This window comes from Pelodiscus sinensis, chromosome 1 (genome assembly GCF_049634645.1).
Source record: "Pelodiscus sinensis isolate JC-2024 chromosome 1, ASM4963464v1, whole genome shotgun sequence".
Lineage (NCBI taxonomy): Eukaryota > Metazoa > Chordata > Testudines > Trionychidae > Pelodiscus > Pelodiscus sinensis.
The window spans coordinates 118,668,474-118,684,392 of NC_134711.1; the positions used below are offsets into that span (position 1 = coordinate 118,668,474).

At 44.6% G+C, this 15,919-nt stretch overlaps 1 protein-coding gene across 9 annotated transcripts in view; it reads right to left on the reverse strand.

Annotated features, from left to right (window-relative positions):
* The window catches only part of KRAS (KRAS proto-oncogene, GTPase), a 208,257-nt gene that overhangs the window by 23,512 nt on the left and 168,826 nt on the right, over window positions 1–15,919 (reverse strand). For all 9 annotated transcript variants that reach the window (XR_012896020.1, XR_012896019.1, XM_075898656.1 and 6 more), the window contains 2 exons: window positions 9,323–9,501; window positions 1,397–1,556 (listed from right to left, as the gene is read on the reverse strand). Coding sequence is in view for 7 of the 9 variants with exons in the window: in XM_075898656.1 (XP_075754771.1) it covers window positions 1,397–1,556; window positions 9,323–9,501 (339 nt within the window). In the remaining 2 variants the exon portion in view is untranslated. The remainder of the gene's footprint in view (window positions 1–1,396; window positions 1,557–9,322; window positions 9,502–15,919) is intronic.

The window sequence follows — 15,919 nt, forward strand, 5'->3', positions numbered from 1 at the left end:
ACCCAAAATCACTAATATCTGACCAAGATTTTCAAATGTGACAACGGACAAGCAATTTCAAATGTGTTTAACCAGGCTGGTATTCTGCCATTTAGTCTGAATATTGGGCATTAGAACTTTAAGTCTCTTATCAAGGGTTAAAAAAAAATAAAAAACTAAACAGATTTCTGATAATTCTTGAACTAAATTTTAAGCAATGATAAAATTTCACAGACTTTTGAATGGTGATTGAGGAAGCAATTTTGTATCTGGTAAGCATGAAAAGAAAATTGGGTAAGCACGAAAAGAAATCAAAGGCCAGGTGCATTAATTATGTTTCTGATTTGAAATGCATTCCTAAGAAGTCATTTCAAACGTGTTAGCAACAGGTTCATTAAAAGCTGTCTTGGACAGAAAAGTGAGGTGAATTTCTATAACAAAGATCATTGTTTAAGAAAGTAAAACAAAAAATTACAATACTAAATTATAGTACAGAATTTAGAGTTTTCTTGCTGTTTATTTCCATATTGTCCCATTTTTATCTTCCTTAGTGTCTTGTTAATGATACACAGGTAGGACCTCCCAGACAAGAACATTGTAACATCTATATTTATTCAGCCAGGCTGTATGCCATTTGGCTTACTTAACACACTTCTTCTAGTTTATCCTCTAGCCCTCAAGTTTTACAATTTTGAAATCTTCCTTGATATAGGTGTATGCTCCAAATATTATTGCATATCCAATTTAGAACTCCTTTGAATTTTCTCCTTAGTGAATTTTTACTTTCTATTTTACTTAGTCCATTAGTTTAAAGATGGTCAGAAAACTGATAAAAGTGACAAAATAGCATAATTTGCATTAATCCAGATATTCCGTGGCCATGTAAAATGCATAATTTATACATGAATTTTCAAAGGAGTTCTACCCACCGGTGTAGGGATGAATCTACCACATGGGCAGCACGCAACAGTTCCCTTTGAGATACAAGCCCTATTCTGATTCTAAGTATCAATTACACTTTTTTGCTCAACAAAATTTAAGAACTCAGAACTTTGTTAATTGACTGCTGAACACTTTCACTAAGAAAGTAATTCACATCTTTCTCACTCTTTTCTAGTGAAACACACTCTCAAACTATTAAAACATCAAATAAAGTTTAGAAGAAATATGCTATTGTTTAGTAGCTGAATGCAACAGAGGGCCCAGGTCTTTGAGTCTGAATTACTGAAATGCTTCATTGTTCACTGTATGATTATTAGTTGTCTGGGAGCCCACAGAATGGTGAAACATCACACATTTTATTCTAGAGAAACATGCATTAACACCAATATTTGGAAGTTGGCGGAGTTTTGAATGTTCTGCTACTGTACAAATTTAAGCAGGAATTCTGCTTGTGTATTTTTATTTTGAACTTTACCTGTCTTGTTTTTGCTGATGTTTCAATGAAAGGAATTCCATAACTTCGTGCTAAGTCCTGAGCTTGTTTTGTATCTACTGTTCGGGAAGGTAAATCACATTTGTTTCCTACTAGCACCATGGGGACGTCTTCAGAATCTTTAACTCTTTTTATTTGTTCCCTAAAATAAAATGGAGAGATTTCATTTCAATACTGTTAGTAGTGTTAATACAATAGAATTTTAAGGAGGAGACAAAATGAAGTTAGACATTTCTAGTCTTGCCAAATGGTCTAACACCCCATTGTAGTTTCCTTTAATTTTGTTGTGTAACATTATTTGAAACTTTTCATAATTGTTAAGCCAGGTAATACTACTGTCTTTTCCCCCCAGATATAGCATTTCACTTCAAAAGCAGAGCATGCATATTAGTCACGTAGGTGTCACTGATAGCCGTGGGATGCCCAGAGCTAAAATTACATGAGTCTTGATTCCATTTACTTTACAGTTGCTTTACATGTATGCCCACTTTAATGTCCTTTCACACAGCCAGAGCAGAAAAAAGGGCCTTTGTGTGAATGAGACACAGGTTCACATAGGGCACCTCTACACTGCACACTTATCTCAGAATAAGCTATTTCGGAGGAAATACTCCAAAATGGCTTATTTTGAAATAGTGAATCTACACAGCAAATGCCGATCGAAATAGCTCTATTTCAAAATACAGCATCCACACTCATTGGATGCTGAATTGCATTTAAGGCCACCACAAAACACTTCAGGATGCATACCAAGATAGCACTCTCTTAACTGGAGCTGCAGCCTGAGGCTCAAGGTTAAAGGGATCCCCCTGTACAGCTGTGGCCCTTCATCTTTGCCTACCTCCCTGAACAGCAGCAAAGGCTTTTCTCTGCCTGCTATAGTTGCCCTTGCGGACACCTCAGCACTCCTACCATGGAGCCAACCTGCCTCCGAGTAGTTGATGGCTCTTATATGTCTTGGTGCACCCCCTGGTGCAGATTCTGCGGGCTGCCTTCCTGTCTCTGCAGGAACAGGACCCCCAGCTCCATGTGAAGCAATTCTTCACCTCTCTCCAGGCGCTGCTCATGCAGCTCAATCCCATCCTCCCTCCCCTGCACATTGTGCACCACAGCTTCTGGCAACCAGCAACCAGCTCTGACTGGTGGGACTGGATCGTCCTGGAGGGGTGGGATGACCAGCAGTGGCGCCTGAATTTCCGTATGCGAAAGGACACCTTTCTGGAGCTGTGTGATCAGAGGGCAGGGGCAAGCCAGCGATGGGACATCCATATGAGACCCGCCATCCTCCTCCAGAAGCAGGTAGTCATTGCTATTTGGAAGCTTGCCATGCCAGACAGCCCCCAATCCATCAGGAACCAGGTCAGTGTGGAGAGATTGACCACCAGGGCTGTGGTCATGCAGGTAAGGTGCACTCGTGCTATTGTCCCAGGAGGGTGCTGATCTGCTGGAGTGAGGTTCCCTGCACAAGAGGGGGTAAGTGGTGGAGGCCCCTTCCCCAGGAGATTTTTCAGTCCCTCCTTCACAAAGCCCTGCCAGGGGATGGGGCAAGTCAGGATTGCTCCTTATGTGTAGGGGGAGGAGAGTTGGGCTTGGGGACTTCCCAAGGGCCTTGGCAACCCTGTGATTCTGTTTGTCTCCTTCTACAGGTGGTGAGGGCCAGCAACACTGTTCTACTGTGCAGACATCAACCTGGGAGACATGGACCCCATCATCACCAGATTTGATGCCATGGGCTTCCCCAAATGTGGGGGGGCTATTGATAGCACCCACCATCTGGGCCCCCAACCACTGGCCCTGTGAGTACATTAACCAGAAGGGGTACTTCTTAATGGTCCAGCAGGGCCTCATTGACCATCATGGCCAGTTCATAGCCATCTACATCGGGTGGTTGGGGAAGGCAGCTGATGCACGTGTCCTTCGAAACTCAGCAGCTTCCAGAAGCTGTGCGCCGGCACCTTTTTCCCTGACCGCACCATCGGGGTCACAGACATTGACATGCTGATCTGTGTTGTAGGAGATGCAGCCTACCCTCTGTTCCCCTGGCTAATGACACCCTAAACTGGACTCCTTGACCCCACCAAGAAATAATTTAACACCAGGCTCAGCAGCAACCGTATTGTTTTGGAGGGTGCCTTTGGACATATTAAGGGGAGGTTCCCTTGCCTCCTCACCTGGCTGGAACTTGGTGAGCATAACCACCAGGTAGTGGCGATGTGTTGTGTCCTTCACAATATTTCTGAAAGCAAAGGGGAGACCTTCCTGACAGGGTGGGGGACAGAGGCTGACTGGATCGGCAGGGCCTTTGAGCAGCTGCACACGACAGCTATCCAGCAAGCTCATCAAGGAGATGCATATCTGTGAGGCCCTGAGGAAGAGTTTCACATAAAGACCACAGTGACACTCTCCCCTGTGCCTCTCCACAAAGGGCCTGTGCATTGTTCCTCTTTGCCTTTCCTCCCACACCCCTTCCCTCCCCTGCACAAAGTATACTCCTGGTTTGGAAACAAACTTTTTTTTTTTTTAAAACCAGGGGTTAATGTAACTGAGGAGGGACTGGGGAAAGAAGGGAAGTGAAAGGGGGAGGGGAGGGAGGAGAGACTCAGGACTGGGAATGGCGCCTGCATCAGGTGGTTCAACCGCCTTGTGGGCGGAGCCGGAAGCACAGGAGCCACCACCAGGTGGTCGATGATTGCATGAAAGGCCGTGCAGATGGATCAGCCCTGCTGCAGCAGCTCCCACCAGGTGTCACGGCATGGAGGTGTCACGGCACAGCTGGAGGTCCTCTTCATGTCTTCCATCCTGCCAGTTCATGGAGCACTACAGGGCTCACAGGGCAGCAATATGCTCTCTCTCAAGGTCCTCGTGGGCTCTCCTGTGCCAGCGGGTCACACGGGATTGGGAGGATCACATAGGAGGTGTTCACCACTCCCCTATCGCAGTTGGTCCAGCTGTGGAGAGCATAGCAAAGGGCAGTCATCCCAGGAGATGCTGTGCATGAAGCCTAGCCCCTATCTTAGAGACAAGATTGAAAGGTCTCAGGTCAAATGAAGTCGATGTGCTTCGAGCAAGGCCATCTGCAGCCAAGACAGTGGGCCCTTTGCTGCAGGGACACAGATGTGCCAGGGGGAGCCTCATTACCTCTTTGCCCCAGGGACAAACAGGTGTTGGAAGGTGCCGGCCAGACTGGGAGCCTGCAGGAGGGAGGGTGGGTCACGGGGCGGCTGGACGTCCCTCTGTGCTATGCACACGCTAGGTCCAGCAGTGGCTGCATCCCACAGAGCAAGGACTCATCTCTCTGGCTGATGGAGGAGAGGGGGGCAGGGTGTTGGGGAGAGGTATGTGTGAGCAGCAGACCTCCTGCACCTCGCCATGCTGCTCCAAGAGTACAGGGAAGCCTGTGTGCCATGTGTGGCACTCCTGAGTTTGTATGTCTCCATGTCCCCAGTCTCCTTCTACTAGTGGCTCGTGGTAGAAGGGTGTCCCACCCCAGTGTTGGGAGTGAGGCAGGCCTCTCCACACACCCTGTGAGCCAGAGCACCAGGATCCTCTGTTGCTGCCTCCCGGAGATGTGCACCCCCGACTGGCACTTCATGTGCACAGGCTGCTGCACGATCCCCAGGCCAAGAAGGCTGAGCGAGGAGCACTCAGCAGCCCCTCGCAGCCCATCATCTCCACCCTGTGTGTATCTAGGGAAAGTAATGGCACTCACCTGAGGGGCCTTCCACGACTTTAGTGATGCCTGGGAGATATCCTGAGTGGAGAGGTACTAGCTTAAGGGCGAGCATGACCTCCTGGCCAGCAGGCATCAAGCCAGTGCTGGCCTTGTCCAGCTCCTCCTCCTCACCAGCTCTAGCCCCAGGAAGGGTGACAAGAGGCATCTCCAGCCCTCAGTCCACAACGAGGGGTGGCTCAGGGCTGTCAGGAGCTGCTGTGTGCCATACACTGCTTCCTCTGAGGCTTCAGTTTTAAGGGCTGCAGGGGAAGTGAAGCTACAGCACTGATGAGTATGGACAGAGTGACCAGCAGGGCACCTGTGGGATTTCCCGGAGCCATCTTATTTTGAAATAACTCCAGCTGCCCTGTTTACACACACCTTAGTCTGAAATAGCTATTTTGGAAGAGGCCTTATTCCTTGTACAAATGAGGGTTATAGAATCCGGAATAAAATGTCCATTATTTAGATATTATTTCAAAGTAACAGGCTTGCTTTGTAGATGATCACGTAGTTATTTCAGAATAAGGTCCATTATTCCAGAATAACGCTGCTGTGTAGATGTGCCCATAGTGTTCTTGATTTATTCTCTTTTAGTCTCAGGGGAAGAGAGGGAGTACTTTAAAGTGGCAGCACTGCTTGAAGCTTGGTGCCATGCCCCGGGCTCCATGTGATGCTACCGCTTTGAAACGCCATGGGGAGCCCGGCATCAGGCTCTTTACGGTGTTTCAAAATGGCAGAGCCACATGGAGTGTGGAGTCAGCAGGAGAGTCCCCAGCTGACCCTGGACTCCACGCGGTACTTTTGCCTTTGAAGTGTAGCAACAGCCCTAAGGCTGTTGCTACACTTCAAAGGCTGAGGCGCCCCATCGACTAATTGAGTAGTCAATGCAAAATGCACTGACTATTCGATTAGGCAATATTTAGCAACCTTAAAATAGATGCCATGTATTAAAATCAGTATTGCTAACATCTGGGGGAGATTTTAAGACTTGCATCTCTAAATCACTGGTTTACTTCTGAGACTTTCTTTGGTAAGTGGATCTTGCTTTCAGATACTTGTTAGAATGCATCTTTCAAATGCTGAACTAAAACTATTTGCCAAGACAATGATGTTGCTGAAAAAAATCTCAACAGATAATGCCAATCACTAATTTAATTTGTGTTCTCATCCCTGACAGTCTGGAAGTTCACTGCTTAATTAACATAGATATGGTTTCCTATCTTACTAGATATTTCGTTCTGTGAACCTTCAATCTCAGTTCTCAAGCTCATTCACTGATGTGCGATCATAACATACTAATGCCAGAACCAAACCTTGAATGTTCTTTGGGGAGAATTTGCATTACAAGAAGCCTTCTTATATAATTACAGTTGTGCTCCCGGCATTATATATGTAGGAAGAAATTAAAAACCCAACTGTAGAACCCAAAATACAGGAAGCAGGACAAAAATAACACTATGTTCATTACACTTAAAAATAACAGTAAGTTTTGCTATAACCACACAGGAAATCCATTTTTACAGGTTTGATGATCATGTGTATGGAAGATTTTTTTTTTTAAGTAATAATATAATCACTATTGCCCTGGATTGGTTTTCTCTCTCATCTTGTTCAACATGTGAGACAGCTGTGAAGGTTAGCAAGGAAACATTGGGAGCAATTTTGTACAAACATGCATCTCAGATGAACTGGGGTTGCTACAATGTAATATTGACAAGGAACACATCATTGGGAGAAGTTGCCAGCACCTACAATGTGCTGTTCCCTTGTAAGAGGGTGTTAAGTGTGCAACAGATGCTGGGTTGCTCAGGAAGCAGCTATGGCCGAATGCTATCTTTTGTATATGTCTTGCCTCCGCTCTACCCTACCCCCATGAGTGCTTGCTAGTACACAAACCACAAGATTAGGTTGCTTAATGCACTGTACATGGTACTAAATGGAAACAATTCTTAAGATGAAGCTGGTACAAGTAGTGAACTTAGACTTCCATGGCTGTGTTTTATATTAGGAGCACATCACTCTAAAGCTCTGACATCTGCATTGGCGTCCAACATCATCATCTTGAATTCAAACTTGGATCATGTTAATTTATTAAGTCGTGAAAGCTTTGATACTGCCACTCTGATGCCAAACTCCCAAAGTTAAGATCAATGGAAGATGAAGAAGGCATTAGAGCTGAAGATCCTCACTATAAATGGGAGGAGTCTTTCGCAGCTGAACTCCCCAGCTGACTCCAGGCTCCACACGGCGCTGCCACTTTGAAACACCACAGGGAGCCCGGCGTCGTGCCCGGCGTATCAGAGGCAGCACTGCACAGAGCTCGGGGTTAGTGGAGGAGTCCCCAGCTGCTCTTAGGCTCCACGCGGCGCTGCCGCTTTGAAACGCCGCGTGGAGTCTGGGGTGCTGCCGCTTTGAAGCACTCCCTTCTTTCTCCCCTCCCTTGCTGTCTCTTTCTGATAGAGGCAGCAAGGGGGGGAAGCAACTAATTGACTAATGCATTGACTATCCACTAAGCATTTCCTCCAGGAGAAAGTCTACACCACTGCACATGTGCAGAATTCATGTCTGTCTCAGAATTTTTTCTTGCCTCTGCAAAAAATTCATCATGCCCAAGAAATGCTGCAGTTCTGCCTTTTGCCCACCAAATGTCACTGTAGAGCCAGAACAGACAGCAGCATGAACACAGTCAGGAGTTCTTGGGCCACAGCAGCCTCTATTGGGCCAAAGATGGACATGCTGCACTTCGCAGGCAGAATGTATTTTCTGGAAGGGGGAAGGGAGAAATTCTGTGCATGAATTCCCATAAGAGTAGAAATTCATCACAGCACTCTGCCCATGGAACTAGGTTAGTAGAGACAGAGTGGAGCACATGGGCCTGCTGGGGAGGAAGGGTCACAGACCCAGGAAATAAAGGGAGGACAGCATCGAACTAAGCTTATCAGATAGTCGAGTAGTGACTCGAGTAGTCACTCCCCCACCCCCAGAGCATGAGCCACTGCTGGGGAGAGCTGGCTAAAAGCTGGTTCCCCCCAGCACTGGCTCTGGGGTGCCACCTGCTCCCCTGGTGCCTCTATCAGAGGCAGGAGGGGGGATAGGGGAGGCTGTTGTGAAGCAGCCCCCGTCCTCAGGGATCCCAGCAGGGAGCAGCCAGGGGCTGCTGCCACCAAAGCAGCCTCTGTTTGGGGCAGCCAGGGCTCGCTGCAGCCAGGGGCTATTCTGGCAGCAGCTCCTGTTTGCGGCAGACAGGGATGCCCATCATGAACAGGGGCTGCCGGACTCTGTGCGAGCTGGGAACAAGCAGTCCTGGCTCGTGTGGATGCTGCGCCTTACTACATTTAAAATGCAGAGCCGCAGCGCAGGAGGCTCCCGGAGCTAACCCCACAGTGGCTCTGCATAGTGGTCTAATCGACTGATCGTACAGTCGATACAAATTGTATTTACTATACAATTAGCTCATTAACTGCAATTTAACATCCCTACATTGAACCAGCAAGCGAGGTTACAAGGCCATAAGGGGATGCGGAAGGGAGCTACAGCGACACATGGGGATGGAGAGATACATGGATAGATGTGCTTGCCTGAATGGAAGAGGCTTGGGGTCAGCCAGGGCCTGCATCGGGGAAGGTCCCTGACTCCCTAACAAAACTGCCCCTCCCCTTTTCTGTTCCCCCCCCCCAAAAACTCATACTTCTCATATCCACATCCAATAATGCTCCATGTTCATTCCAGCTCCTTCCCTCTACCTCAGTGCCTTTATTACCCCGACTAACTCCCCTCCCCCCCGCTGAGCCTTTCCATTGCTTCTGAGTGGTACAGGAAATAAAATTCTGTATTGTAGTTTAAACAAATTACTCCAAGTTCAGTATTAATATGACTATCAGGAATCTGTCAAAAAAATTACTTTTGGTTTATATTGTCTCAGACCTGCTTGCTGACAGCTACTTTGAAACAAATTAATAGCATAATGGAAAGCTGTATGATTATATTGTGATATCTTGAGAAATAAAATATGCTGAATTTAAGATTTTTTTGTGAATAATTCCCCCAGGAATAATAATATATTATGCTATAACTATAGGAAACAAACCCATCTTTTTGTACAAACTTTTTTCTCTCGGGAGAATCACCAAGATTCTAGAGTCTCCAAGATTTTTTTTTTTTTTTTTTTTAAAGTTAAAATACAAAGAGCTTACCTATAATGGTGAATATCTTCAAATGATTTTGTATTATTTATAGCAAATACACACAGGAAGCCCTCCCCTGTTCTCATGTACTGGTCCCTCATTGCACTGTACTCTTCTTGACCTGCTGTATCAAGAATATCCAAGAGACAGGTTTCTCCATCAATTACTACTTGTTTCCGGTAAGAATCCTGAGGAGAGAAAAAAAAAAATCTTTAAATTAAACATGTCAAACTTTGAACTTCTATAACTCCTTTTTATAAGTGATCTCAAAATGCTTTATAAGCACGGACTCAACCTCTCCGCGTCAGACACTACCATTCCATTTCGCAGAGAAGCAGAGGCACGGAGAAAGTAAGTGGTATGACCAAAGTTATACAGCAAGCCAGCAGCAAAGTGAAGAATAGACCCAAGAGTGCAGATTTTCATTTTCCTGATCTAGCTGCTAGGCTCTGCTTCCATAATCTTAAATATATAAAGGTATAATTTTTTTAAAGAACATTAAATGCAAATGGCAGTCCTCTTTTTCCCCCCCTATAGATAATTGTGATTTGGACAAAATCCCAGATCAGAAGTTCAGTGGCCGCTCCGTTGCATTTTCATCAAGATCAGAGCTGCAGAACCAAGCAACCCATGGTTTTTCTGGGTCTAATTTACCGTAAGTATAGCCACCTCATAAATCATCAGATCAGGCATTTCACCTTCACACCAGGGATATTTTTAGGGAGCATCCATGAATAGGGCTCTACCAAATTTATGCAATGAAAAATGCATCCTGGACCATTAAATCTGATCTTTTGAGTGCTTTTACCATATACTATACAGATTTCACAGGGGAGACCAGAATTTCTCAAACTGGGGGGGCCGTGGCCCAAAAGAGTTCCAAGAGTTGTCACAAGGTTATTTTGGGGGAAGGAAGGGTCATAGTATTGTCACTCTTACTTCTGTGCTGCCTTCAGCACTAAAAATGAACCATGAATTTGGTATCCATGGTCTAGTATTTTGACAGCAGTACACAAAAAAGTCAGAGATAAACAGTTTACAAACATATTTTCAAATCCTAAAACTTCACCATAATGAGTGCAAAAGCCTAACATTGGGGGCAGTAAGTCCATTTTATGCCATTAAGCAGCCTGAAACATGAAAATGTGAATAACCAATAATATGGAAACATTTTGATACTAAACTTTGAAAAACTTAAGAATATGGCTACACTAGAAAGCTCACAGAAGCAAATACCTTACAGTGATATAGATATACTGATGCATCGTTACTTCTCTAAGCTTTCTAGTGTAGCTGTTCTAAGCCAACAGAAGAGAACTCTCTTATTGATTCAATTACTGCAGCCCAGCAAGTGGTAGTAGCTATATTGGAAGGAAAAGCTCTCCCAATGACATCAGTGCTGTTGTGGACAACGCTGAAGTTGGTTTAAGTTATGTCCTTCACGAGGATAGCTACTTCACATCCTGGAGCAACATAACTTATGTTGTCTTAAGCTACAGTGTAGCCAGAGCTCCTTAGTGGCAGTGCATAGTTTTACATTTTTGCAATACAAAGAAACAGACCATTATGAAATATGACAAATATAAACGCTAACAATTACTATGACAGTTTAGAAAGAAGGACTTCAGCACAGCTGACTTGAAGATTCCAGAATCTGGACTTACAGTACTTGATGTCTGCACACAAAACTGAAGCAGATTTCAAGCACTGGAAAATAGCAGCTAAATGCTGGAATATACCAATAACTGTTAATTTTTTATTCTAGGTCTCATACAGTTTCCTAGAATCATAGTGAACTAGGACTGGGAGGGACCTTGAGAGATCCTAAAGTTCAGCCCCCTGTGCTAAGTCAGGACCAAGTGAACCTAAACAACCCATAACAAGTGTTTGTCCAGCTTTTTAAATAAACCTCTTATGATGGAGGTGCCACAGTCTCCCTTGGAAGCCTATTCCAGAATTAAACTACCATTAGAGCAGGGATGCTACCCACCAGCATCACATTACTGACTCATACTCAATTCGTTATTCACTATAATCACTAGATTCTTTTCAGCAGTCCCATCATCTAGACAGTTATTCCCATTTTGTAGTTACACATTTTATTTTTCCTTCCCGCTTGTAGTACTTTGTAGGGATGTAAAATCCCATTTAATTGGCTGATATATTGTCAAAAATATTGTTTAACTGGTTAACCGATTAAAGGAAAAGGGCAGGCGGCGGCAGGGGGAAACCTATCCAGCCTAGCTGTTGCAGCCCCTGCCTGCAGCAGGCCAGGACACTACACAGGCAGGAGCTGCTCCAGTGTCCTGGCTGGAGCAGCCCCTGTCCACAGCTGGCTCCCTGCCAGGCTGGAACACCTGTTCCAGCCCTTACCAGTTAACCCATTAAACATCCACATCCCTAGTACTTTGCACTTGTTTTTCTTGCATTTCACTTTATTAATTTCAGAGCATTTCTCTGATTTTGAATTATAATCCTATCCTCCAAAGTGCTTGCAACTTCTACCAGTTTGGTGTCATATGTGAAAATGTACAAGTAACATTATTATTCAAGTTATTAATGAAAATATTGACTACCACCTGAGAGACCCCAGCAGATACACACACACCCCAGTTTAACAGAGAGCCACCAGTAACTACTCTAAATATCAGAGGGGTAGCCGTGTTAGTCTGAATCTGCAAAAGCGACGAGGAGTCCTGTGGCACCTTATAGACTAACTGAAGTGTAGGAGCATAAGCTTTCGTGGGCAAAGACCCACTTCGTCAGATGCATCTGACGAAGTGGGTCTTTGCCCACGAAAGCTTATGCTCCTACACTTCAGTTAGTCTATAAGGTGCCACAGGACTCCTCGTCGCTACTCTAAATATTGTCCCACCAATTGGACTCCCACCTAAGCTTAATTTCTTCTAGACCACATTGCCCTAGTTTGCATGTAAAACTGGCATGCATGATTGTCAAAATCATTACTAAAATCAAAATATGCCATGTTTACTGGCCCTCCCCCCCATCCTCTAGGCTAGTAACTCTGTGAAATTTGTTTGGTTTGGCATGATTTGTTCAGACAAATCCATGTTGGCTATTCCTTCTAGCTCTATTATCCTGTACGTGTTGTAAGCAAATTGAGCATTTAATAATTTGTTCTAGTCTCTTTCCAGTTATTCAAGTTAGGCTGGCTGGTCTATAATTCCCGAGGTCCTCTTTGTTCCCTCTTTTAAAGGCATGTGCCATGTTTCCCTTTCTCTTGAATCTCCCCCTCCTCCATGAATTCTTGAATATAACTGCTAATGATTCCGAGATTACTTCAGTTAGTTCCTTAAGTTCCCTACCATGATTTTCATAAGATCCTGCAATCATGAATACATCTAACTTATGTAAATATTCTTTCCCCATCTTTCTTCCTTATTTTTGCCTGCATTCCATCACTCTTACTGTTAATATTAATTGTCCTGGGTATCTTGACACTATTAACCTTTTTAGTGAAGACTGAAGTAATACAGACATTGAACACCTCACCTTTCTTTACACCTCTGAGACCTTTATCCCTTTAGTTATTAGCTCTCCTTCCCCACTAAGTAGCGAACCCACACTTCCTTTGTGTCTCTCTCTTTTCCTCTTAAGTGTACATATTAAGCTTCTTAAGTCCCTTGTAAGGTGTCACTCATTTGGTGCTTAGCTGTTTTGATATCATGCCTACATGCTTGTGTTATATCTTGGAATTCTTTTAGCAATTTGGCTGTTATCTCTTTTTGTAAGATTTCGTTTTGATTTTCAGATGATTAATGAGCTCCTGTTGAAGCCATATTGATTTTTTACTATTCTTCCTATCTTTCCATGGCAATGAGATATTAAAGGCACAGCAGGAAACTATTGTCTCCTTGAGAAACTACCAGCTCTCTTGAACTTACATTTCCTTCCTAGTGAACCTTACTTATCAGTTCTCAGTTTGTTAAAGTTTCAGTGATAAAGTTTCTGCTTCTCAGTTGGGGGCCTTAGATGTCGCATTCCAGTGAAGAACTGGAGTGGATGGGAGAGTAATCTGTGGTCAATCTAGCAGGTCTTCACTACACCTGCTAAATCCATCAATGCAGTGCCAATCCTCTGTATGTGTAGACATGCCCTAAATTAGCACATTGTTTTTGTATACAAACTTATATTTCTTAAATATTATAATTTTACAGCAATATCCATCACTGCTGAATACTAAAACTGCCACATGATATATCCATGCTAAGTTCCAACTAGGGATGTAACAGTATAGCCATTTAAATGATAAGCATGAGTTTATGGGCTACCATAACCAATAATTGTATCAGATGCAGCAGCGCAAGGTGGCAGTCGGCTTCCTGGGAGTGGGGCCAGAGGGTGGGAGCCGGTATACACAGAGGCTACGTCTACACTGGCCCCTTTTCCGGAAGGGGCATGTAAATTTCACGAGTCGTCGTAGGGAAATCCGCGGGGGATTTAAATATCCCCCGCGGCATTTAAATAAAAATGTCCGCCGCTTTTTTCCGGCTTTTAAAAAAGCCGGAAAAGAGCGTCTAGACTGGCCCCGATCCTCCGGAAAAAGTGCCCTTTTCCGGAGGCTCTTATTCTTACTTTGAAGTAGGAATAAGAGCCTCCGGAAAAGGGCACTTTTTCCGGAGGATCGGGGCCAGTCTAGACTCTCTTTTCCGGCTTTTTTAAAAGCCGGAAAAAAGCGGCGGACATTTTTATTTAAATGCCACGGGGGATATTTAAATCCCCCGCGGATTTCCCTACGACGACTCGTGAAATTTACATGCCCCTTCCGGAAAAGGGGCCAGTGTAGACGTAGCCTGCTACTTTTGACAGAGGCAGCAGCATGGGCTGGCATCCAGGAGCTAGTGCACTTCAGGAGCCAGCTTAAAAACTGGCCTCAGGCACACACCAGATCCTGGGGAGCCAACGGCTGCCTCTGTACCAGGCACCAGCAGACTGGGAGCAGGACCAGCAGGCAGGAGTCAGTATGCACCAGGAGCCGACTTAAAAGCCAGCTTTCAGCACTCACCAGCTCCTGGGGAACTGGCTGGCACCCCATGCTGCAGGCTCTCCAGTATAAAGCTTGTACTGCAGAGCCCACAGCACAGCCAGCTCCCCAGGACTGGGGCCAGCTGCCAGGAGCTGACTCCCAGTGCACAATGGCTGCCAGCCCCGATCCTGGGGAGCTGGCTGTGCTGCGGGCTCTGCAGTGTAAGCTTTATACTGCAAGCCCAGTGTGCAACCACTACGATTTTCAGCAGTTACAGTGTTACCTAATTAACTGCTTTTTAACATCCCTACCTCAAACAGTGCTTTTCCCAAATCTAAATGTGTCATGGGTACAGATATTCAGGAAGAAATCCTAGCATTAACTTCTCGATCCTTTTATTTTCCATTAAAAAAATATATGACCCTATTCTTGTTAACATTAACCAACATGGAAAGCTTAAGCTATTGTGCAGTATTGAGCTCTTGTTGTGAATGAGGAAAAATAAGAGTCTCAGTTCTAGTTAGAAAGGGATTAGTCAGTCTGAAATGTAGCCACCTTTTAACAAATAATTTGTAAAAATGAAGCTATCTTCAGGTATTACATCTGGTCCTGGTGCCCCTTCCAAACTTTTCAGTTTTGCATATATTTTCCCATTGTAAAGTGTTTTTACTCTTCTGTTTTACCATGTGAAAAAACTTACACAAACAAGAGGGAAATGACTGTTTGCGTAAGGCAAGATACATATTCAACAGTCATAAAGTGCCAAATACACAAATCATAGAATACTAGGACTGGAAGAGACCTCGAGAGGTCATTGAGTCCAGTCCCCTGCCCTCATGGCAGGACCAAATACTGTCTATACCATCCCCCCGATAGACATTTATCTAACCTACTCTTAAATATCTCCAGAGATGGGGATTCCACAACCTCCCTGGGCAATTTATTCCAGTGTTTGACCACCCTGACAGTTAGGAACTTCTTCCTAATGTCCAACCTAAACCTCCCTTGCTGCAGTTTAAGCCCATTGCTTCTTGTTCTATCCCCAGAGGCCAAGATGAACAAGTTTTCTCCCTCCTCCTTGTGACACCCTTTTAGATACCATATCCCCTCAATCTTCTCTTTTCCAACAAACCCAATTCTTTCAGCCTTCCTTCATAGGTTATATTCTCTAGATCTTTAATCATTCTTGTTGCTCTTCTCTGGACCCTCTCCAATTTCTCCATATCTTTCTTGAAATGCGGTGCCCAGAACTGGACACAATACTCCAACTGAGGCCTAACCAGCGCAGTGTAGAGCGGAAGAATGACTTCTCATGTCTTGCTCACAACACACCTGCTAATGCATCCCAGAATCCTGTTTGCTTTTTTTTTTTTTGCAACAGAATCACACTGCTGACTCATATTCAGCTTGTGGTCCACTATAACCCCTAGATCCCTTTCTGCCATTCTCCTTCCTAGACAGTCGCTTCCCATTCTGTATGTGTGAAACTGATTGTTCCTTCTTAAGTGGAGCACTTTGCATTTGTCTTTATTAAACTTCATCCTGTTTACCTCAGACCATTTCTCCCATTTGTCCAGATCATTTTGAATTATGACCCTATCCTCCAGATTAGTCGCAAC